The sequence below is a fragment of the Temnothorax longispinosus genome, chromosome 11, assembly GCF_030848805.1.
Source record: "Temnothorax longispinosus isolate EJ_2023e chromosome 11, Tlon_JGU_v1, whole genome shotgun sequence".
Lineage (NCBI taxonomy): Eukaryota > Metazoa > Arthropoda > Insecta > Hymenoptera > Formicidae > Temnothorax > Temnothorax longispinosus.
This window is the reverse complement of record NC_092368.1, coordinates 4,889,286-4,915,037: the sequence shown is the minus strand read 5'-3', so window position 1 is coordinate 4,915,037 and position 25,752 is coordinate 4,889,286. Positions and strand designations below refer to the sequence as shown.

The 25,752-nt window shown below is 42.4% G+C and overlaps 1 protein-coding gene across 1 annotated transcript in view; it reads left to right on the top strand.

The window, feature by feature from the left end:
* LOC139822586 (nephrin) overlaps positions 1 to 25,752 on the top strand; it is a 196,698-nt gene that overhangs the window by 38,142 nt on the left and 132,804 nt on the right. The window contains exons 4-7 of the mRNA XM_071794433.1: positions 18,535 to 18,633; positions 21,773 to 21,811; positions 22,057 to 22,067; positions 23,615 to 23,660. Of these exons, the coding sequence (XP_071650534.1) occupies positions 18,535 to 18,633; positions 21,773 to 21,811; positions 22,057 to 22,067; positions 23,615 to 23,660 (195 nt within the window). The remainder of the gene's footprint in view (positions 1 to 18,534; positions 18,634 to 21,772; positions 21,812 to 22,056; positions 22,068 to 23,614; positions 23,661 to 25,752) is intronic.

Here is a 25,752-nt window from a genome sequence, read left to right as displayed (position 1 = left end):
TCGACAGCCAATTCGATCCTCGTAAATATCGTCTTTATTGAGCAACCCCATAAAATCCGGATCACCGATCGAGCTTGAAAGCACCTTGCGTTTTTATCGCGAAAAACACTTCGGCCTTCTTTTGCACATGGAATGTATTCCGTATAACACGTGCATTTTTATTTATTTGCCATCGCGTCTAATAAAATTGCAAAAATTTCTTTGTTGCTGTTATTTACTTCGACTCTATAAAATTGCTCGCCTTGTAACTATTTTATAACTAAAACGAATTTGTGTGGGACTACAAGTTTTGCGATATCAAATGACACGATGTCACTAGTAAAATGTATGTCATTTAATTAACATTTGTACCTCTTCAAAAAACTAAAAGTTCTAATTATCTGGGTCAGATACCAGCAAATAATTGCAAAAATAAAAAATGAGTGTTATTACATCACTGCATTTTTGTTCAGTATTTTCTATTTTATTTTTGTGACGCGTATGATTTCGAGTCCAATTTTTTTTATATTGTGCCGAAAAAAAAAACGAAAGCTTTTGCCCTGAGCGTTTTTTTCCCCCACAAAACTGGATATGCGATTATGTGCGGAAAACAGGCTTTTGAAAAAGAGTGTGCCGAACGGTCGTGGCGTTATTATTGGATTTCATACCTACAGAACTGCGAGTTGAGAGAGTCGACTCGGGCGGAAAGCACTGGCAGTGCTGTAAACAGATTTCTCCGACAGCGTGATTGCAGCTGCATCGCCATAAATAGCGTTTCTTGCACGACCGCGAATTTCTTTTCGTTGTAACATTATCGAGTTACGCAGAGTGTCACGTTTTGCATAACGCGATGGGACCGAGAGCAGTTCCGCCGCATAAATTTCGATGGACGGCAAGAATATTGCGCTTTATTTAATCCGGCGAGTTGTTAACATCGTTACGGAAGGTGTCCGGATTCGATTTTTCTTACAGGTACTTTTCGACGGTAAACATAATACGAGTCGCTTATTTTGAATGCACTTTGAAGATAGTTTTCAGACAGTTTCGGTGAAATTTTAACGTGATTCGCGTGTAAATTCTTTATGCGGAATTTATACATTTCTAAATACTAATTAGATAGATTCATCGAAATTTCTTTTTATGGATTTAGGACAAAGTTAGATGAACGCAGTTCAATCAGGACAAGTCGGGGAGAGAAAACTGCAGTGATCCGAAAGAGAAACGGCATCCCGTTTGAAGGAGCTGCGGTTTTATCTCAGCGACGATATTTTAGTTTTAACGGTATACAATTGCGGTGTTCTGTGTCGTCGTAAAATGTAGCCGCGAAATCGTTGCGGCAGTAAGCGCCACGAAAACGGGTTTTCCAAAACCATTCTTCGTCCGCGCGCCAACGGATCATTTCCTTGTGGGGATGCGGAGCTTTAAATTCTCTTTAAAGTCCCGACGTTCGCCGAACGAGCTGCGTTTACTACGAGCGAACGTTCTCTCGCGCGAATAAAATGATACACTGACCTACTAAAAGCGCGCGAGCTGTGTACATTCCCGAATAATGTATGATTCACGATAAAAATATTAGGATTTATAGACGACCCACACTCGAAAAAAGAATTACGGTGCCTCTCTCTCTCCCTGACGTTCGCACAAATCAAAACTTTGTTTCCATGTTGCATATTATTTATTGCCTCAAGTATTAAATTGCATGTGCAGTGATTATTTTTTTACATTTTTATGTTAATATAGATGAATCAAAATCGTGGACTTTACTATCAGTATATAATACTTTGAAGTCTGTTAGCTCAAAAAAATATGTATTTTATGTTTTCCAAAACCATTCTCTACCTTTTACAAATCCAAATTTAGTTTCGTATGACAAAATACGACGAATTAAGATACAATAATCCGTAATGTACTCATACATAAACTGCATAAGCTTCAACGGCAATAATTTTACAATGAATAACCATGATTCGTGGATAGTAGAAAAGTAAATAGCACGAGCTCTTCAATTACATGCATCGGTAGATTATACGGCGTAGTCACGCACTTAGCGTCAGGCGCATCAGCTAACGAGAGAACGCCACTTGGCGAGGGCGCTTAAACCATGCGGGATACTCGTCGCGAATGCAAACGGGCGTGCCCTCAAACCCCTTAAACGCGAGCAACGTGATATCGCAGCCGGGACGCAGTTTTACCCCATCGCCCTCCACTTCTCCCATCCCTTTTATCCTCCGCCGCTCCGTCCTCGATCTCCAGCGCCCTTTGAAACGAACACGTCGTGATTGCATTTTCGACTGCGACGTAGATACGAATCGAACGATCCTGCGTTTTTACGCAGCGACACGCTTTTTCCCTTTCGTTCGATAAAATCATTTCTATCTCATCACAACCAGTCACGGGTAAAATTTCAATTCCGACAGACACCCCATTAAGCCTCAAATTAATATTCTCATATATAGTCATTGCAAATAGAATTTAAGTGAATGATAAGGCTTAGCAGAATTATACATCGGATATTTAATCTTCGAAAGAGTCTCTTTGATTTTCAGTATTTTTGATTGAAAAACTATCAATGCCTTGATTTTTATTAAATAAAATTTATCTCTTTAAATTAATAAAAAATATTTAAGACAATATTTTTATTTTCTGAAAAATGTTATTCAAAAAATACATACTATTTTGTAAATAAGCTTTTCATTCATAGTGTATAATTGATTAAATTAAATTATAACTCTCACTTTGCTTTATTGATCTTTTAATTATAAAATTTTCTATTGTAAAAAATATAAGAATAATTATCACGTTATTAGGAAATTTCAAATATGCGATGACCTTTTAGGCATAAATATTCCATTATCTAACGCGTATGATAATAGTGAAATTACAGTATCATTGGCAAAATTCGTCTGAAATGCGCGATCGCTTTTGTGTACTGAAAATTTGTTCGCGTACGCATATTATAAAAGGTCGATTGTGAGGAGCGATAATTTATGGCTAATTGTTGGATCGAACAATACGTGTTTACGTCCAATATTATAAAGCCGCGTCGTTACAGCAATAATGCATGTTCGGGACATTATCGATATATTTACGATATCGTAAATATTTATTGATGTATGTTTCCTGCTTGATTACGAAATAACACTCGTTTAACGCTTAATATGCATGGTACAAAAAGCATACCACGAGTTCTGATCGATCAAGCATGCTTGAAAATTACCTTGTACACGAAAGCTTGCAAGATAATAACGTCACCTCGGTAAATCTGTTGGCTGAAAATCCTCCAACGATACCCTCGTCAAGCTCTCCCCGTAAAATATTCTTCTGTTACCGTGTTAGTACGATCCTATCTTAATTCTTCCTCGCTTTTTCGTTGTACGCGTCCTGCGCGTTGGTAATAATGATTTCAAAAGTAAAACAAGATTTTGTTTTCTTATTGACTCGGCTAGTCCGGCAGAGGAATATTTACGTTAATTTCGTTGGTAAAAAGAAAGACCTTTGCGGAATTTAATCACATTTACATTTGTTTTACCGTCCATTTTTCCAACCGCGAAGAAGACGACCCGTTGAACGCATGCAGACGACTCGGTATGTAGAACGCGTCTACCTATGCAAATTTTGTCTACCGCAAACGCAAAGCGGAGTAGTCTCTGGTGAGTACAGTACACAATCGTGTGTACTGTATGTTATTGCAGCCTTCATCGGCGGGATCTCTCGCCGAGTTTCCGCGCGCGCGCGCGAATTCCGCGTAATTCCTTCTGACGCTGACTGGATCAATTGTGCGCGAGGGAAACTTGGCGAGTTTCGCGGCAGGCAGCTGCGAATGCTCGAGGTTGTCCCCGTCGAACGGAAGTGCTGATCGCGCTGACATGATGATGGGGCTGACATCAGGTGTTAACGCCGCAACTCGCGGGCGGCGCGCGACGTCGCCGTAGCGTCACCGCGCCGTTGTGGAAACGATCTCAATTGGTGTTAGGATTACGTCAAGTCTGCTGTTCCATCGTCGACGGTGAGCGACAATGTTTGCCTTGGGGATCATCGCGCTGTTGTTGGCAATAATAAAACTGTGTTACTTTTGCTAAAATTGAGCTTCCGAAAAATGTCCAAAGAAGGAAGGAAGATTGGCTGAATATACGAGAGTATGTCCCGTTCAATGCTAGATCGAAAACTATCGAAGATCTTGGATTTTAATTTTCGAATGTTCTTTTATTGCTCGTTAAATATCGTAAAACATTCCCTATCAATCGTCTTAAACTCGTGTCTTGAAATAATTTCCCTAAAGCGCGCGCGCGAAACGTAATTTATACCGCCACCAACGCCGTGCGAGATATCGTTCGCGAAATCACTTGTTATCACAGTCAAGATCCCATTTCTATAAAGGGATTACGAATCCGACACGCGGACGTCACCGTTTGATATATCGACAAGGCTTGCGACATCAAGTGTCGCCAGTACCGCAATCAGTTAAACGCAACCCCGCGCGGAAATGTTCTCGATCGACCAGTCAATTGTCCTCCGCTTTCTCATCCCTATTGTGCGGTCGACTTACGTAGCATGGATGGATAAACGTGCATATTGTGTGCACGAACACACGTGTGTGCATGTGTGAGCGTGTGTCGCACGTGGCCGGATGCGCGTACCACCGGCTGGAATTATCCTGCCATTGTCCGCGTAGTTACGCGACATAATAGCGGATTTCTCGTTGCGATACGCTCGAACCGGCAAACCGTGCTGTTCGTTATTACGCGCGATTTTTACGCGTCGTTATCCTCCCTATTGACGCTCCGCGCCGGATTAAAATAACTACGTCGACCGACCGGAACAAAATCATGGCCGCGTGAAACAAAGGGGTCATTACCTGGGCTATTTCTGAGGTCGATTGCGACAATAATGACGGTAGATTAAAACTAAGCGGGCACCGTATTTTCAAGTGACAGAAACAATGGCTAGCGTTTTAGCAATGAATTTATGAGGATCGGTATATATAAATTGTCGCCGCTTTTTAAAGCGATTATAAGCTTTATTGGAAACCAATTCAAAGTTATATTTATCTTACCGTATCGCTATTTCCATAAATTATTGAAATTCAAAAAACGAAATAATAAAAGAGCTTATTTGGCAAACGCAGGGGTATGTAATTACGGTAAAATACGGTTAAAATGGTAATTAAAGCCGAGGCCTGTTTCTTCATGCAATTTAATCGATAGGTAGTATTAAAAAAGGATCCTGTGTACGGATTGCGAACTGTGTAGGAGTTAATACTGTCTAGTGAGCGAAGACGTTGTCGATACCACAATCCGACCACACTCGTTCCTCGACCACTGGCGGATTCCAATGCCCGCTACCACTGCGGACTAACCGCAGCGAGTCTACGAGCACCGGTGCGCGACATAGATTTTGCCATAACCGAGATGGGAATAGATACGGCCAAAGTGTAATCGTATAAGCTTCTCCTAACCATGAAAGTTAAGGAACTCTAAATTGATTACACGCTACAATGTCGGTAGAAATGTAATGAAAATCATAACTCGTCCCGAGCACGAAATAATTTATAGAGTTGCTCAGCATAAAACGGAAAGAAATGTGATGTATGGTGATGTCCATGAAATTAATAATTAATAGATTAAACATTTTAGATATTTATTGATATCATATTTCATGTTAATATTCGAATATGTAGTGAAACAAAATCATTGATTGTTTCCAAGCAGTTAAATTAACTCAATCGAGCTTGAAATCGAGCTGTGTAAGACCGTATCGTTATTGGATCTAACACTAATTAGGTGTAAAACGTAGCAGCAACGATAGGAACGTCATAGGCGCATATACGTAGAGAAATCAATAGATCTAACAAAGCAGCGAGCTATCGCCGATCGCAGTTTCATTCGGCGAATCTGTTAGCCGAAATTGCTACAAAGACGCCGTAATGGGTGCAGCCGCGTCATTGAAGTCCCGCAGTCCTGCTGGCGGGCGGATGGGTGCCAATTCGGTCCGGTCCAGGTATTTAGTCATCATTGCGGTGCCGACCGCATTCGGCTCGCGCGGCCACACTGTCGAACTGCAGAGATTCAGCGATAACTGAGAGCGGCGGCGGCCGGCCGTAGGAACATCGAAATCGCTCGTCCTGATGATCCACCGTAACTACCGGCAGATGGATATGGCGACCGGTCGACCATTCATCGGTCGACGACCTCGTTTACAGCTGCGGCCGCGATATCGTTGCGGTTTCCATCGGCCGTGGCGCGAGCGCGAGCGCGTTTCCTACGTCTAATAAATGATGTCAATCCCGAGGTATAGAGCCGATACTATGCCCGGTGCGGCGCGTTCGATAAATCATATGGCTGGCCCGTTCACGATCGTATCAAGTATTTGCAATTTGCGATATCATAACCCTCCTCCCCATCCCCGACCGCTTAGTACGAAATTAATTCCCTCCCGGCCCCCCCCGACCACAAATGATGTAGCGACCTATTTGCTCGCGCTCGCGGAACGGATCGCGCGCCGCGCGCCGCGTCGGTCTTTCGTTTGCGCATTTGGCCTGCCGGCAGTGCATACTGGAGCGCGTTAAAATCAGGATCGGCATTTTGCCATTAGCTTCGCGAGCTTGTTTAATTGACATTTCGAAAGTCGAACAGTGTTCCGATCGAGAGCCCGCGCACGTGGACGATTGGATAGTTAAGTGTTGAAAATGCCGACACAATTTGCGAATTGAGGGTCTCGAAGTTAAGAGAGCCGAGGCGCAAAAGTTTCGAGAATTTGGAACACGCGAATATATTTCCATCCGGAATTTTTCCCTTCAAAAGATATACTGACGTTGCGGGAGTTGGCGTTACAATCTCTCGCGCTTTCTTTCATCGTAAACCGGCCATAACGACGACGTTTGCATCAGCGATTCTGCAGAAAATGCAATCGACATTTCGAATGCGGGATCGACAGGAATGTGGAGAGAAAAAAAAAGCGGACATCGCTCGCTCGCTCATTCGCTCGCGTACCACCGTCAACTTTTTCGCCACATTTCCCGTCGATAAACGTTAAATGCAGCCGGCTTGACGCGCATTACGGAAGCGCACGTCAACCCGCCCGAACGTCAAATCGATTCTTTCACTCCCGCATAATGCCGCGCTCGTACGTGATCTGACAGTCCTCCTTTTTCTTTTTCCTTTTCCCCCTCAACCACTCGTCATATATATTTTAACACGCACACGCCACGCCACGCCGATGAACAGCTGGCAAGGATTCAAACGTGTTTATCCCAGGTTTTCACCACGAGCATTTTAACTGCGGCGAGATGACGGGAAAAATAGTACAGCGCGGAGTTTTGCGCGAAAACGGAGCAGCGGTATGCGCGCGCGTGTGGATGTTTGTGTGTGGTGTGTGCACGCGTGGTTTGCACGCGATATTTCACGTGAAACACGAAAACCGCGGTTCGCCCCGGTTCGAAAGCAAAAGTCACGCGTTTCATCAAGAGCTGATGGCTCTTGGATACGCGACACAATGGAATCGCTCTCTTTTTTTCGGATCTTTTTTTTGATTGCTATTTGTAGTGTTTAACCGAGTTTTAAACGCCGTTATTACGGCGAGTTTATAATACAGAGGCGGTTCCCTTTTCGCTTTATTTTACAACTTTGAAATCTGTAATGTAATTCTGAATTAACGATATTACGCGACGCGTATTCCTAAGGTCAACAATTTTGGGAGTAATCAAATTTTAAGAACAAGCTGAACAAATCCTTACGATGTAAAGCAAGATGATGGAACAAGGTAATGAATCCAACTGACGAAATATTAATTCAGAAGATCAGATAATCAATATTTCTGGATATCTATGAAATTATCTCAGCCGCTGATAATGTCTATATATTTTTGTAATAATAATAATTATTATTATTATTATTATTATTACTCTGTTTCACGAAAAAAAATTTAGCTAAATTTAGTCGTAAAATATGGATAACTAATATTTTTTGCAGCAAGAGCTATAGTTTAGCAATAGTAGCAAAACCTTTTGTTCTTGCTGCAGAAAATGTTAGTTATCCATATATTATGACTTTTTTAGCTATACAAATAACTATTACAAATAACTTTTTAAAAGTTTTATAATTAGCCTACTAAGTTTTGCCACAAAAACCGCAGAGAATTTTTTTACGGAACAGTGCTAATTCCCGGTCGTTTTGCTAACTTGTTTCGAATATTAAGACTGGCGATAGTAAAATTTGATACGTTTCTCTCGGGACGAGGGCTCTCGGTTTATTTTTGTCGTCATTCGCTATCACGTGCCGCCGTGCCGTTACCGAATGACGACCATTCCTCTCGTAACACGAAACGATCCGCGTCGCCTTCGTCATTCTTGGACAACGGCGCGCTCTCAGCATCGTCCCCCATTTTGATTTCCCCGGAGTGATCATCGTCTCTGTCCCCGATAGCGATCGCGATTCCCGCCATAATCCCGGATCGCGTTTCGAAAGAAAAAAAAGTGGTTCGTTGTTTTTTTTCTCGACAATAAATGAAGGCTTTTCTCTTCAACGTTTCTTTGAAGCGTTCCTTCATCTGGCGAACTCTTTTCTCCCTTCACATCTTTTCTTCCTCTTCTCTCATTTTATTTCTCCCTTTCTTTATTTGTAGAAGCTTTAACTTTTGCGGTTCTGAACTCCGAATAATCCAATTTCCGATTTTCTAAAAACACTCCTCACGGCATGACTCGAGGAGAAAGTCCTTCGCTGGCACGACGGATGATCAAAGACGAAGAATGTTTTTGGTGTTTTTTATATCGAATTAAAGACGTTACTCGGGAGTTGTATTTATTCTTCGTCGGTGATCAAAGGAATCCTCTGGCGAACTTGCGGAATTTTCATAACTCCATTATTATGATAGGAATCGCTAAAACGCAGGTTCATGAACGTCGCATCTTTATTTTAATGCATTCAGAAACGTTTTTATTTACTCGTATTTTCTTTTTCAGTAAGTAGTTTCTTTTTTTTCTCAATATAAATAATGTAAAATGATGTAAAATACTATGGTAATAAATTTATGTTATTAATAATTTTTTTAAACTCAATCTTTAATTATGCAACGTTGATTGAAGACTAATTATAGCGATTATCAGTTATTTATAATAAACACTGACACTTGAATTATTAATTTCTTAGAAAAAATAAACATTTATTTAAAACACCCCTGAATTTACAAATATCCTGTAAATAAATTTAAAACAACTTTTTTGTCACGGGGGAATGCTACCATCAAATTACCACTTTATGTTTTTTCTCGTCATAATAATTAGCATGACAGTGCATAATTTGAATCAGTAGCTGGATAGCAAAAGCGGTAACACTGTTGCCATGGCGACTGAACCGTCGGCTCGGATCCGCCGCTTCTTGCGATAAATTTCTCCCCGCGGGTATGAACGCGAGCATGTAGCTCGTACGGAGATATGAATTTTTCCACCACGGGTCACATATAGTTCGCAGGTAATTAATTAGTGAATACCGTCGCGCACTATTCTCCTACGCACCGCTCGCGCATTCGTCTTCTCGCTCTTTCTCTCTTTCGGTCTTCGCTCTCTTCCCTCGTCTCTCTTGCTCTTATACTGTGTCTCTTGTGTTCTACAAAGCGGAAACTTGCCTCTCGGTAACTCATTAATTTGATGCTTTGCAAAGAGAAAGAGAGATAGATATAGAGAGAAAGAGAGAGAGAGAAAGAGAGATAGAGAAAGATCCGTTTCAACACACTCGTGCGTTTCTAGGTGAAATTTTGTGATATGAAATTTCTCTCGATGTCGGCGAAGGATTCTTTCCTCGAGATAGTGACGGACAAATTGTATATGTTAGCCTTCCGTTAAAGATGAAGAAATCTGGGAAATATCTTTTATCACGTTTCTAACTGGAAATTATAAGTACATCAGGACGAGTCTAATATATTGTTAGACTAACAATATATATAAATTTAGTTTAATATTTAATTTTTACTGCAATTTTTAGTTTTGCACTATAATTAGCATAAAAAATATTGAAAATAAATAGCGCGAGGATTTACTGGCAGTTTTCTGTATAGATATCATGCCATGGTTTTATTTATTATTACAGTTAAAAATTACAATTAAATATTATTAATAATACTATTTAAGAGCGGAAGTTCTTGCGGAAAGAAAATGTCGGAAGAACCGCAAATGTTCCCTTATCAATGAACGTTCTCTGCAAACTTTTACAACGATGTCAGTTTAATTACATTTACATATAAATTACCTTATTGTAGTAGTCTTAGGAGAAAAGCATCTTTAGATGATAATAAACCATCCCTATTTACGTGACTTTAGCGTTACTTTCTCGTTATAAAGACTGCGACCAAAAAAGCCATTAAATGCGTATTATTTATAAAACTTGCTTTGACCTTAGACAGGCAATATATATTCCGATTAATTTTTATTAATTTTATTTTTCTTGAGTTTTAAAAAAATTAACGTTTTGGTTCTCGATAAATATGTTTAATTCCTAAAACTGCGTGTAAACGAGGGGAAAGAGAAGTTGGTTAAGTCTGTATACAAATGCCGACATTTTTGCTTTGCGTGTTTTACCGTGCATATTTCCTCCGTGCGAAATTTGCTGTTTGGAAATGCAATTTGCCAAGTAATTTGCTTATTTTATTTACCTTCTTAACTGGGTCTTAGCGCAAGTGAGCGTTCCAGTTAAAAGAAACGTGAGAAACGTAATATAAATGCCCGCGGGATATGTAATCTTCTTAGATTAGCCGTCAAGAATCACGTTAAGTTCACGAGGTAAATTAAACTCGATTTCTTTACCGTGCGACATGAAAACTTGGCGCGCCTTGTAAGACGCTACGATTTTGCATGCAGATATGAGAACTCTTCTTTTCAGTTACATATATATTCTCCTTGGTTCTTTCTTCCTTATCTTTGGAGTATATGTCACAGGTTTTTTTCATTTTAAATACACAAAGGGCAAATAAGTGCACATAAAGCTACAATTCGCAGCGGTTATGAGTAGATAGAATTATTTAGGCTCATTTCTTTACTTTTACATTTCTTTCTCATTATTATCATAGCGAAAGAAAAGAAGATATAGATTTGTGGGATTACTGTGTAATGTACGAATTCGCTCTTACATTTTATATGCTCTTTCTATGTGCTCGCTACGCCGCTGCTTATGAAGTAGGAGTATAATGCACGTCGTACATTCTGGTTGCCGTCTTCCACCTTAATACAATAATTCTGACTTCCATTCGATGCGTTCCCGGACCGACGTCGTAAATAGACCCGCCAATTGCCTGGTGCGACTGCCGCCGCAATCTTGGTTGGAATTCGATTCGAACATCCATTCGGCATTCCCCGACGCGATAGAATTATGTTCCGTGTTCGTCGAACATCGTTGTCGCGCGTACAATTTCTGCACCTGCCGCTAACTTAGCCTCAATCATAACGCCCAGAAATTTCTTTTCATCGCGACTCATCTCATTTCTACATTATTCTCTATCATTTGCCTCTCCAATTTTTCGGTCAATTTATGTGAACGTCGTTCGTTTTTTACTTTCTACGCGTTGGATCTTCCACTGTTTTCTGATTTTATTTCATGAAGAAATACATTTAAAAATTATTTAATTCATGCTTTTTAGCGCCTGTTTATCGTAATCGTAAAAAGGTATAATGATGAAGAGAATTTTTTAAATTATAAGAAATTGATTGCACGATGCTACACAAAGTAAAGCTGAGGAAGATAGAAAGAGATAAATTTACATAATAATTTACTTATTCCAGAATGTACAGACGCTAAGTCCTACTATAATTTACTTAAATAATTGGCAAACCTGTCACGCGAATAAGCAATCCACCCTTAAAGCAAATAACCATCCAAATAATATTCATGAGTGACTATCCTACGCCGAATTAACCCGAATAAGTAAATATTGACCGTCGTCGAGAAACTGCCACTACTCTCTTCCACCGTGGCAGTAGTGGAAACAACCGACTGAACCGGCGCTAGTCAGAGTCATCAAGCGCTCGAGAGCTCGCGTTTCTTTCGGGGAGGAATCAATTTTCAATTCACTTGCAACATTATTCGACGTGATTCGACGTGAAATTCAACGACGTCTGCAGCGAATCGTCGACGTACGGTGTGCTTACTCGGCCGTGACTTTCGAGGTATCCGACGGAATCCCTTTAAGCAAGAAACGGCACGGCCGATGGAAGCTCGCGGATAGTCGATACAGGGCGATCATCCGTCTTCCGGGATTGCCTGGAACGAGTGCATTGTGAAATTCTCCTCCCGATCATCCTCCAACTCTCCTCGCCGCAGCATCAGCGGCAGCGACGTGCTCCTTTGTCACCAATACTCTTCCCCGGCATCGCTCCTTCCGCTCGTTCTACCCCATCGTTCTCTTTTGTTCCGCGCTCGCAGATTCTTCCATATCGCGACGGGTTCGCGCGCGAGCGCGCGGAAGGAAATTAAATCGACGTTGATGGTGTTTGCTATTTCGCGGCATTGTGAGCGAGCACCACGTTCGTAAATACGGCTCTGAACGGGAGCTCTTCCCGGGCTTTTAAGCGCGTCGTATAATTGTATGCGTCTCCGTGGCGATTATAATATTTCGCGCTTTGTATAGTAAAATAATAAACTAGTCCTTTTTAATTTTTACACAAAATAGGATATTTTTCGTTACATTGACGAACTTACGGACTGTTAATTAATTTAGAGACTATCTCTTTTTGTGGCAAATAAATTCAGTAGGACATTTAAGTATCTGTTTATAATTGATCGTTTTGATTTCCAGAAACCTATAAACCTTTTGAAAGTACTGAATATATATTTACACGCATCGGATTTATTTGTGGGCATAGAATCCACAGACTTCGTGTGTATTGTATGTGTCGAGCTGTGACTGCATAAAGCGCGAATACAAGGGACTCCACCCTTTCGGCGCGCACAGCGCGATCGATCGTTCGTTCGGCTTTCGAGCGAGTTTTTCCCGCGATCGAAGGGTTGTCGAGAGCTATTGGAAATTCGCTCGTGAGCCAAATCGATTCTCGATTTTCTGCTCGAATATCGGTCGGTGTGTGGCGCAGTATCCGGTGCCCGGTGCCTGCGCATTGCGATTTAATGCGCAGACTGGAGGCATATACGGGAGCCATCGTAGAGCCGCCGCCATTTGCGGCTGTGTAATCGGATATTATATTCGTCGATCGGATTGATATCTCTGTCCCATTATGCCGCGGCATGAATCCCATTTGGAAGAATAATGACGGAACGTGGTGATATTTGAATAGAGGTACAATGGTAGCGATAGGTCGACTACTGCTACGAGAGGTTTGGTCAGCAAACGGCGAGTGGCACAGTGGCAGGGATACAGCGAGACAGAGAAAAAGGATTGAAATAAGAGCGCGCGTTTTCCTATATATAGTATTATATATAGTTATTTCGAGCGATTCGAAACCGGTGGATACGAAGAACCGTGCGACGATACTGCGTGCAAAATTGTCCAGGCGGTCCGGTTGAAGTCGTTACGTCGAGATCAACAAAGTCCGCTTTGTAACCGAACCAATCATATCCGATGTAGGTAAGCCGCAGGCTTTCGCGAAATATTTATTTTTTTGTCTCACAATCAGTAAATGATAGCGATATAAGCTCGCCGACGGCGACGTAGTTTAGACATTGTATTGGTTATCAAAATAGATCGGTAGTAAATGAGTTTGAACCGGAAACTGGAATTTGAAAACGCATAATGCATAATCGCTAATTATAGGAATAATATAATTTTAATAGTTAAAGTTTTACTTATAAAAGTTAGGAGAGCACGTAAAATAAAATAAAGATTTACGTTTTCTATGTACCATAGCTGAAAGTAGATCCTTTATATACAGATATTTTTTTTTTACACACGATCCCGTAATTGATTGCGTTCTCGTTATTTAGATTTTCACGGCAACGATTTTTAACAGCGCGTCTCCAGGTAACGATAAAGTGCAACCGCGTTATCAAGCGACTTAAATAGTTCCGCGATCCCCCCGGAGACTGCTTGGTACATATTTTATCGTGGATTTATCGAGGGATTTATTTAATGCTTCATCCCGCGATGTAATCTGCATAAGAGAAGCCTGCGGCGGTGGCAGTGCTCGTCTCCGGCTCGCACATCCGCTGCAATTAAAAATCATTTTATCATCGTCGTCCGGGAGGGCTTCCGCGGCTAATGCGAAGCGTAACGAGGTTGTCCCCGGGAAAATCACATTTCTTCCGAGTGAAAACATGCACGAGCACGGATTTCACGAACAACGACGGAAATCGACGAGACGATCGCATTTTATTCTAAATCGCTCGATATGCCATATATACTTATTGATTTCGCAATATTTTGATTCTCTATGTTTTTATTTATCTGCATTTATGGCAAAGCGGATAGAATAATGGCACGTAAAAACAATAAGATTTATGTAAAGACTAAAGAATTTCGACAAGACAATTAATTTAAAGGATTCATGTAAAGTTTAGCAAAAATTTTGATAATTTCTACACAATATTTCCATTTAAGATAAATCCGGTAGGAACTTACGTCGTCTAGCATACTCTTATATTAAATATATTTTTATCATCGTCATTCGCCGTGACAGAAGAGATAGCGGGGGAAAATTGTATTCCCTTATCGGCAAAGGGGGAACAAGATCGGTATCGAGACTCACTCGAAAAGCTGAGGAATATGGCTGCGAGGAATGGGTCAGCAAAGGAAGGTAACGGAAGGAAGAATCTAGGGAAAAAGGGAGGGGAACGTGCTGTCGCAAAGGCGACGCCGTCTGCAATTACAATGCCTTAATTTTATGCGCGAAGTTAAGCTCCTTTTAAGAGTCCTGAGAGTGGTTAAGTTCCCCTTACGACTCACCCTCCTCCGCGCAACATTCGTTTTGCCAACGCCGTATTCATGGGAGACCTTCTTTTAGACCGGTGGTGCCGGCGTAACTTCCGGCCAGGACCCAGCGATTATTTTAATTTGTTTAGGAGCCATCTGCCACTTCCATTCCATTTTCTATCTGTCTTTTTATTCTGTCTCAATTCTTTCCACTCTGTACTAGTAAGTGTCGATCCCTCTTACCACTCGCCCTCACTTGCGGATTAAAGTTTCTCTATCTAATTTTATCGAATAATAGCGAAAACTAGTTGGATCAATGGTGTTCACGTAAAAGATGATAAAATAAAGACTGATATAATGATATATTAAATAATGATGTTATTTTGTAAAATACAAAATTCAAATAGTTGTTTTGATCAGGATCAGAGTGCATATGCTAAAATTATTCAAATATTTCTTAAATTTAAAAAAATTTTTAGCAGTTTTGGATAGTTCATTTATCATTATTCAATAAATTCACATTTTTCTTTTAATAAACTAATTATAAGCCTTGATATGTAGAGAAAATTTATTAAAACTATGATTATTTTAAATATTAGTAAAAATATAGGTAGATACCTATTATCTCAAAATAAAAATTAAAAAATGTTATATCTACATTGTAACTCAAATATATCTGTGTATGAAAACATTCGTGATATAGGTCTGGGAAGTGATATTTTTATATATTAATTTTTAGAAATAATTAATCTCTCGCGACACAATAAAAACGCATTAATTATACGGGGAAATGTTCCATTGAAGCGCTATAAACATTCTTGCACTTGAACAGAATTAATAATACAATCTGAACGTAGAATATGTCACGAAAAAATTCTCCATCAAAGTGCATGACGGAATGTACGCGATTGCGACGTGCTTTATTGCTCGCAGTTGCTGTTTCCGACGGCACTAATGAATCGTTGACAGCATTAATTAAAATTTCACCGAATGATAATTATTTGAAAAATATCTGTGACATATTCTGAAATGCGTCAACATTCCGAGAATTACAATCATAATTATTTACATATTAATTTTCGTTAATCAGCAAAATTTTCGCGACATATTAATTTACACATGTGTATTATTCGCTTAAAAAGTACATTCTCCGCTTTACAATAATGTATATCTACGATTTATAATTGTATACATTTACGCGCACATTTTACACGTATAATAATTTGCGCAGATTATAATGTTTTTTTTTAACTCTTTTTATTTCACGCGATGACAAATTTGTTCACGAAATGAATTTCGTTTTTATAGAATGTCATGTTACACATTGCTTCTGTGATTTTATCTTTTATCTAATATAGTTTATAATTTATCTCTGCGTTTACATATTGGTGTATAAACGTACGTTTACCTATATGTTTTATGAGTTGGAAAAAAAACTTTAACTGGAATAAAACCGTACAATGGATTATTATATCCAGGTAAAAATGTGAGGTTCCCATTGTGGAATATGAAGGATATTCAATAAAAACCAAAATTTAATTAATATATAAATAGTTAAAATCAAATTCGTTTAATCATAGAAAATGAAATTATTAATTATTAACTTTTAAATAATATATATGTGAAATACATCTGTATATGGCTCTCATTCGTGAATTCGTAATATTTATTTCTGTATAGAGTAATTATTCTTTCATTGTCATAGCTGAACGAGTCGTAATTTTTTAAAATTGAACATATATAAATACAGATATAGTATAATTGTTAAAAATACAAATTCTCTGCGAAAGTATTATTATATATATAAAAAATAACGCGCGTTCTAATCAGAGCGAAATGATTCGATACAGCTGTACGCAGTGCCATGCTTTTCAACGTCGTTCCGCTAGCAGTATTATTCGCCTTCACGCTTAATTATCCGCGCGACACAACGTAGGCGACTTTCGTAAATAAAATTTCCCGCGAGGGATTTACTCGCTTAGCCCCCGGAGAGTAGCCGTCCATTGCAATTAGACTTTTTTACCGTCGACGTGTGCTCGCGGACCCTTTAAATTTCACGTAGACCGCGTAAATCACGGAGGCAAGCTCGACAGGCGGGTTAACGCCGGGAGTCGCGCCGTGTCGCGCCAGTAAATTTGCGGGCTGAGCCTGCTCGACGAGTCATCGTGCTCATTAAAAACCGATCCAATTTGTCTTGGCAACCGCAAGGATCCCAGTGCGAGAGCAACGCCGAAACTTCGGCGTCGTTCTCGACGCTCCGGGCGCGATCGAGCCTGGGTCTTATTGTGCCAACTTCGCCAACGTCGCTCGATTAGACTTACGAACTTACGTTCGATTATAATTGAAGGCACATACAAGAAGCAGAACGCACCTGCGTCACGATCTATACGAATAATGGGAACAGACAACATTTCTCGGTCTTGGTGACGAAGGGAAGATATTTCGTATGCGTAATAAGCGGAAGAGTGAGCATGTTTAGAAATACAATTTAACATCCCTACGTTTGAAAGTGCTGCGAGAGTCGATATTCTCTACGTATCTAAAGCGTCCTAGAATTTATATACTCGTCTACAACAAAGAAATAAAGCACAGCGGATTTTATGGGGTAAATAAATTGGAGAAGGAGAGATAAATCAGATTATATACCATCGTCCGTATTCGCGGATTACCCGTTAAGTCATAACGAACAATATAGCGCGAGTGGCCGCCCCTTCTTTCAGCGAGACCTAATACCGTCTCCGGAAAGCTCTGACCTGGGAACTAAGGGGTTATCTGACTCTCTCGGTCGAGTGCACTTCTCCCGGTCTGTATTGGATCTTCGTGAGCCTGGGCGACTACGAGGGGGAGGGATAGGCGAAGAGTTTCACCTCGCGGGATCCTCGACTATGACGAATTGCGAAAGTTCGGTGAAAAATTGGCCGAAGCCAGATAAGAGCGGCCAGGGGTGTATTGTGCGTCGTACTTTGGTCGTCGGCCATTCGTGTTCCTCCAGCGCTTTACTTTCATCTTGCTGGCCGACTTAACCCGCATTATTTAGCCCGTCCCCAACCCTCTCTCCGCTCGTGTCCTCTGTTCGTCTCTCTTTTTTTCCGGACCGCGCAAGGAAAGATTTTAAAATAACTCTCTGTCCCGGGGGGAAAGTTTCTGTCGAGCTGACAAATGCGAGTATCGTGCGGTGGACGGCCGCGGGCGGCGTCGCCGCGCGCGGCGTCGCGAAAGCTACGCGACTTGGTGCCACGATTGGCGAATGGCGACACGCGAAACTGCGGTATTTAACTCCGCAGGCGGACATATTTCGCGACGGTAATCCCGTGATTTGTATGCACGGCCCGAGGATACTCCGCGAAGCTCGGCGAGCCCGGGCATAGACGAGGTATATCAGTCGCAAACAGACTTCTCACCGTAAATGCAACGTGCAATGCGCTCACGATAAGAACTCACTTTGGAATCTTTTGCGTTATATTAAATCAGTGACATAAATCCTTTCTTTTTCATTCCTATTTGATGTCTCGGTTCTTCTATAGTTCCACAAACCGCTTCTGATTTAAAACGCTCTTATCACAACTTTGAGATCTGACAACTCATAAAGTAATATTTCGCAATTAATATCTCGCTACCCCTCCCCTCCCCCCCCCCGAATAATAGATTAAACAAGAATCGGATATTGCCTATTTGATTGTTTTACTTGAGATATTCCTGTGATTGATGTTACAGTTACGACGCAAGAAGTCGGCAGTTCGGAAAGGCGAAACTGTGGAGCGCCACGCATTTTTGGGGCCACCGGGCGTCTTTTCGTGCGAGCCCCACGGCGCAGTGACAGCAGGACCTTCACAAGTGCGAGACAAGGGTCTAGATGCCCACGGGGTCGCTATCTTCGACCCCACACACTCAAGCCGCCAGAAGAACCAGACACCAAAATTGCACCAAGTTAATCGCACGTTTCCGGTAGTCATCAGCATCAGATTCCTTAGGATTCCGAGTCAAACTATGGACCTCGTACAACGTGACACTCTCATTGCCAGAATCGTCACGGAGCGGATCGCTACCTTAGCCCCCCTGAATTGTCTCTGTTGTCCCGCCTCCTTACTCCGTCACAATGACAGTTTTTACCAACACATTTAATGTTCTTGGGACCCAGAGGGGTTAACGCACGGAGTTCGGGGCGCGCATCCTCGTTCAAACCTCTCCCTTACCACATTTAACGAGAGCGATCCGACCGTCACATCGCACAGCTGTAGTGGCACATCCCACAAACCTCGCAACACTCACGAACAAACACCATACACCAAAACGACAAACCCTCTAAAGACACCCATGTTTTGCTAGCCCATCGAGAGAGCCTCGTACACTTTAATTCAGTAAAGCCCCTGCCCAAACCACCCAAACACAAACAACCCCAAACAACCAAACCACCCACCCCCAACAACAACCCACATGTCTCCGCCCTCGAAACCTAGCCAACCACCACTCGGATCACTACCAGCATCCCTATCCATCTTTTCCACCTCCCCCTTCCGCTCCATGGCTTGTCCCTCGTCCTTCTGTTTATTTCTTTGTCTTCCCTACTCTTGTGCGCTCCCAAACCCGCCCACACACCCCCTTAACTACTCGGCGAGCCCGAGCTTACGTGATCCCACGCATTTCCGACCGCCACAATTGTTGAGGCTTCTCTGATGTAGGCTTCACCGCGCTATGCATGGATATCTGTTCCCGGGGCTTCCCTCTGCCGCTTGCGCTCAGCGTCCCGCCGGGCCTTGCCCTCCGGAACCACCTGCGCCAGCCCCACACCATCCACCACCACAAAACTAGCAGGTCAGACCTCCAGCCGACCGATAAACAGATTTAACACCCCACACCCCCAACCAAGGATCCGTTTTTCATGTACGCCCCTGCTTGTCACAACGTGGTTGTCGGCGCCGCGAACTCCATCAGCACACAACACATCTCCTTAGGAGGGGCCAGGCAAGTGCCCCCAAACTCCGTAAAGTCGAAAGCCCGATCCGCACCGAACAAGAGTACAATACACCGAAGCAACAGGTACCACGATAGCCCAGCGGAGTTTCTCCGTAGTCCAAACTTTGGTGGAACGTTACCATCCGAGCACCCAACGCCCCGAATAGCGCTCCCCCAGCGACACGAACGGGACCAAGTTTCTTCGTTGGAGAGGCGCCGTTCAGCTCCACGTTATCCCTCGCCGGGCCACAAAGGCCCCGATGTTATTCCGCTTACCCCATCTGTGAGCCGAATGTTAGATAGCACAACCTTGCGCCGCCACCACCAACTCCTTGCTGTTCCAAATCCTGCCCCAATTGCACCTGCGCCTCCCAGCCCCAACGCCACCCTCGTTCCCTAAGTCCAAAAAAGCCGTGTCACCTTCCATGATACAATGAACCCGCCACATACCAAACACCGCATCAACCAAAACCCCACTTCCCACACTTTATACGGTCCATGAGGCCACTCACGACAACAAAAGCCTGGGACACGCCGTCATGTAGCACCCTGATTGACCTATCCCCGCAACCCCATGGCCACGGGTAATCGTCCTTCGACGCCAACACCACCCGGGAAGCCCCTGTGTGTTCCGCCCCCCCCGGTTTGTACAAAAAGCCCCACGCCCCCTCCAAAAAACAACAAAATACAAAAAAAGCCGGTGCGCCTCTTGCGGTTCTCACAAGACACAGCAAAAACAAAAGCCACAAGAAAGACACAGTGCCTGTCTCCTTTTAGAAAGGGCTCGTCGTGATTTCTCGTGAGAAAAAAGACAAACATCCAAACTCGAAAAAAGGTCCCCCGTGTCCCAAAGGACAAACAAGAAAAGACAGAATTGTTTCTGGCATGCCTGCACCCCACCCACCCAATAAACACGGCCAAAGAGGACGTGTCTCTCCTTTGCTTTCTTTTCGGTTTGATTGTGCACTACCATTTCTTCCTTCGTTTTTTCGAACGTTTTTTACTCCTTTACTCCCTCCCTTTTCTGTTCCATTTTCGTCCTTTATTCCCCCCAGTCACACTTTCTCGCCTCCTTTCTTTTCTCCACAACGAGGCCCTCCAGCGACCAATGCGACCTCACCGCTACTGTACTATAGCATACTCTTCACCCATCCGTGTGGTTTCCCCCCGTCCTTGTTTCCGCCTTCCCCGCTTTTGTGTGGTTTTCGGGATCGGTCAGATGTGACCCCGAACCCCATCTCGCCTAACCCCTGCGTGTTTTGTTCCCCCCATCACGATTCTACACCTCGCTATTTGCTTCACAAACCATTGGCCAACTTTGTTCCCCGGCAATTTGGCGGGGCGCCGTCCCATACAGCGGATGTCCAGTCTACTTAAGAGCACAGGCTACGCTTCCATCTGGCCTGCGCATCTGCATGTGGCCCTCTCGGTCCGTTTTGTTTGTATGTTCTTTAGAGTGTGTATTCGATAGGCTGTCTTGGGTTTGTTTGTGTGTTGGCTTGTCTGAGTCGGTGGATACTTCCTGTAACGCCTGGGTTTTGCCGTCGTGCTGCATCGTGGAGCTCGCTTCCTACTCACTCTCGTGCCCCCTCTTCTGGTCCACGACTCTTCATGATGCTTTTGTCTGTGCCCTTTACCCGTTCTTCGTGGTTACGAGCTTTATTCCGCTTTTTTCTCTTCGCAGCCACCTTAAGTAGCTTACTTGGATGTAAAGTGCCAAGCAGCACCCCCAATATATCTTTATCAGACGAGAGCCCCCCACCCACCAAAACCAAACCAAGGAAAAACCAAACTCTTTTTTAACCACATCCGCTAGCCTAAAACTTCCCGTCACTGCATCCGACGGCATCTAACCAACCACCAAAAGTGCTCCAAATCACTTCCTCCCCCCTCCTCCCCCCACACCGTAAAACTGACGCAAGATCTCACCCCACATCCCACACCAACCACAATAACCAAATTCCTACCAATGCAACCTAATCAAGCTCATCCTCTTAAGACTAACACTCCAACCCCTTAAGACCCCCGCCCCAGACAAGCACGCCTCACAGCTTTTTTTTAAAACCACTAGATCACACTTCCACCAATCCAACCACAAACACTCCGTCCAGTGACAACGCCGCATCCCCCGTTTTCGATCTGCCTCACATGGTGACTGCACCTGTAATAGGACCTATGCCCACGGCTCGGATTTTGGTTCCCCCCCCTGGCCTCCCCTGCGGCCCTTCGGCACTGCTCCTCCCTGCTCTCTATCTTTCGCTTCTCCCCGCCCCCCGCGGAAAGGGGCCTCTATCGTTGCCCCTTGGACCTACTGACAATGACAAGCTAATCTTAACAATTCACTGGAATCAGTAAACGCCGAAACAACCAATCTTTTGTAAGGAAGCAAGATAGATACTTAAAACGAGAAAAAAATCAATTAGAACACAATCTCGACAAAATGAAGAATCGCAACAGAGAGATCTCATTACAAATAACTCGAATTAGTTTAATGAGATTTTGTTATTTTTTAAACAAATAAAAGAACAAAACCACCGAATATACGGTTGGAAAGAAATCAAAAAAAGCCCATGAAAGAGTCTAAAATACAACCAACAAAAACAGAAGAAACAACGGAAGAAAAAACACAAAATGCAAAAAAAAGATAGAAAAGATGAAAATTAGTGAATAAAAAAATAATAAAACAAAAAAATGACAAAGAAATAAACCACAATCACACACAAAAGAATACAGACACACGTCTAGCAACACACTATACAAAACAATCTAATAAAAACGAACAAAAAGAGAAAGGAAAAGAATAAAACAATACCAGATAATAAGTCCCCACAATAGCATACCGACAGAAAATGCTCAACATATACAAAATCAAAAAAAAACAAAAATACAACCTATCCAAAGCTCTAACCCGCGAAGAAGCATTGATGCACAAAACCATAAAGAACCACCTAACACCCAAAAACAACACATCCGAACACCAAATAAATGTTGACACAAACAGAAAACGAAACAAAGGACACACAGGAAACAGGGTATCCCCCAATGCCGTCTAAACCACCTAACACTCGCTGCAAATCGCTGGCGAAAGTTCAATTTCCACTTTATAGAAAGTTATGTAACAGCGTTTCGCGTTTCCATAATGACGAATAACATTATCCGGTGTACAGGCGAAATCAAATGTAATTACCGCACATGCGCTCGTACATAATCGCTGGAAGTATTGAAAATGTTTAAATAGAACCTCGGGAATAAATGGAATATTAATGTTCAAATAGTCGAGTAGGGATTAATATATATACGTTGAACCGAATAACAATATATTCGTTCTCTCTCTGTTCTTGACACGAAATATTTAACTTTAGTAAACGAACCAACAAACACACACATTTTGAACAAAACTATTATAATTGCTAATTAAAACGAGCTTCTTTGATAAAACTGTGATTCTAGTTATAAAGTTCATGTATAAGCGCACCTTTTGATCCGCCAAGCTTCTTATCTACCATAATGACAATACATTTTGTTCCTCGAAGCCCGTGCTCGCTATATCCCTAATAAGTGATTTACAGCTTCGTCCCAGTTTCATAATACCTCCGATCGTTGGTAGTGCGTATTTGCCATGCTGGTTTTGCCGTGCGGCCAAAGTGGAAGTTCGAGAGGCGGCTTCTGGAAAGCGCCGAAAGTCCAAGACGGGCTTGTCGCTCTTGTCTCTTAATAGAATCGGAGCAATATCTCGGTTCCCAAGGAGAAGGTCTCCATGGTGCACCGTAGCGAGAAGCTTTCACGAAGCACCTAACCCAATTTGAACATCGATCGGCCGTTAAGTTGATTTAAAACGCAGGTTGCCGATTTCGTATCCTGTTCAGACGAGAACCGACAAGATCAATGTATTCTAAAGGGGCAGACTTTTAAATATTCAACACTTTCTTTATTTATAAAGTTAGACAACGTTACTTCTCGAAACTTTTCCACTATTATTTAAAACAATTCTTTTTGTAACTCCGACGATAAGTATGTATTTGCGTAGTTTATTAGAGTGAAGGAAACATCGTAAATCGAATTAATCATCAATTAGTCATCGTGCGTTACTAAAAAGAACTTTTCAAAAAATCTCGATATATCATTCTGTTCCTAATTTATCTCATCTCATCCATCATAAATTTTTTCAATCTATCTATTATAGATATTAAAGGCACAACTCGTAAACTTCAATTTTCAGTCGAAGAAAATTAATCGATTAGTTCGAGTATCACGCTGAAGGATTGGACTATTTCACTAAATAAACGCACGCACACCAAATGCGAAGATTGCGTCAAAATCGAGTGCCATTTCAAAGTTGGCCGATCGGCGCTGTTTTCTTTTAATCAGAACTCGGCCAAGCGTCGCGGAATGAGTCGGGTCGTCGCGCGTCGCTAACTTAAACAATCTACCCTCGTTGTTAGTGCCCGGGCTGAGTATCCCGAACTCGTTCGGGCGACCCAGGCGGGAGGAATGTAATCGAATAGGGATACATCTCGCAGGCGAAAGGCCATCGAAACATCGCGGTAGCGGTGGAGCTTCGTTTTACGCTTCGACGCGCGCGAGCGCAGCGTCCGTCGGAGCGCTTCCGAGCTCGAGTTAATTCAGAGCCACACGGTACTCCTCGATGTAGAGAGAAGCGAGCGACGGACATTGTGATAGTATATGTATCGTATATATGTATCTGTGTGTGCATATACATGGAAGGAAGGAGCATAGGATCCGTTGCACCTCAGCTGCAGGGTATATCCGTTCTCGGAGCGAGAGTTGAAACAACCCTATCATGACTAAACTCATTGACGCGATATCCAACGCTTATGTTTCTACCTTTCTCTCTCTTTTCTCGCCTTTTATTTTCTCTTCGTTTTGTTCCCTTTCTTGCATCTACTGATTACAATTATCTTACGAAACTACAGTTCACGCGTCTTTACGTGTCGCCGCGCCGTTTCTCTTTCCTCGACCCCTTTAATTAAGTTTTCTATATCCACCACTTTCAAGTTGCTTATTAAAAAAGTTATTCTCATAAGCCGAAAATAAACTATCCCGCTCGCATCAGCGATGTTTCTCGATGTATCGCGCATCGCATGCTCCTCTATATACCACTGCGCTTACTCATCGCTGTTGCAATTTTCCTGCCTCGAGACTTCGAGTCGTTAGCTCATTTGGTAAAGGAGACGCACGCCCCAAGGAGCCCCAAGACCTAAGACGTCGTCGTTGAAACTTGGGAACAAAAGCTGCTCGGGTGTTGAGTCGACTCATGCTAATCCGATTAGGATTTACTTTAGATTTTGACGAGCGCTAGATCCTCCCCATCTCCTTCTACGCGCGCCTCGGGGATGCCTAATCGCCGCTTACGGCCAAATTAGTTTCCTACAATCTCTTGTCTCTGTCTCACCTATCCTGCCCACTTATTTAATGTACGGCCGTGTTGGCCTTTATCCACTTAATTGATCGCTCAGTAGTTGTCTTTCTACTTATCGCGTGTGTGCATGCGTGCGCGCACGAACTTGCATAGGTGTACTAATTAATTAGTTATCTGTGTTGAAATTTAATCGAGGCCATACGTTTAAAAAATTAATCGCTTTCTCATAGGAACAGCACAGAAACAAATAAGTTGAATTGATTTATTGGAAATGACGTAAAAATATTTCTGTAAAAACTCCATGAAAGTATTACATGTTGAATTAGAAACGAATAGAATCGATAATGATATTAATTCCACGAACTTCGTGATCGTTTGCATTCTCGAGCGAACTTCTGCGTCCTTTCGATCCTTCTCACCTGCGAGCTTTTCGAAAGATATAGCTAGATCCTGTAATCCCGAACGGGACGCATTGCGTCGGAATCGCTGGAATTGCGTCTCGTCAGGCCAAGTGATACTGCGTGATTCCCTGAAATCGATACTTCACGCTGGATATCCTCGTTTAAGCTCCTTTATCGATGATTACTCATCAGCTTTCA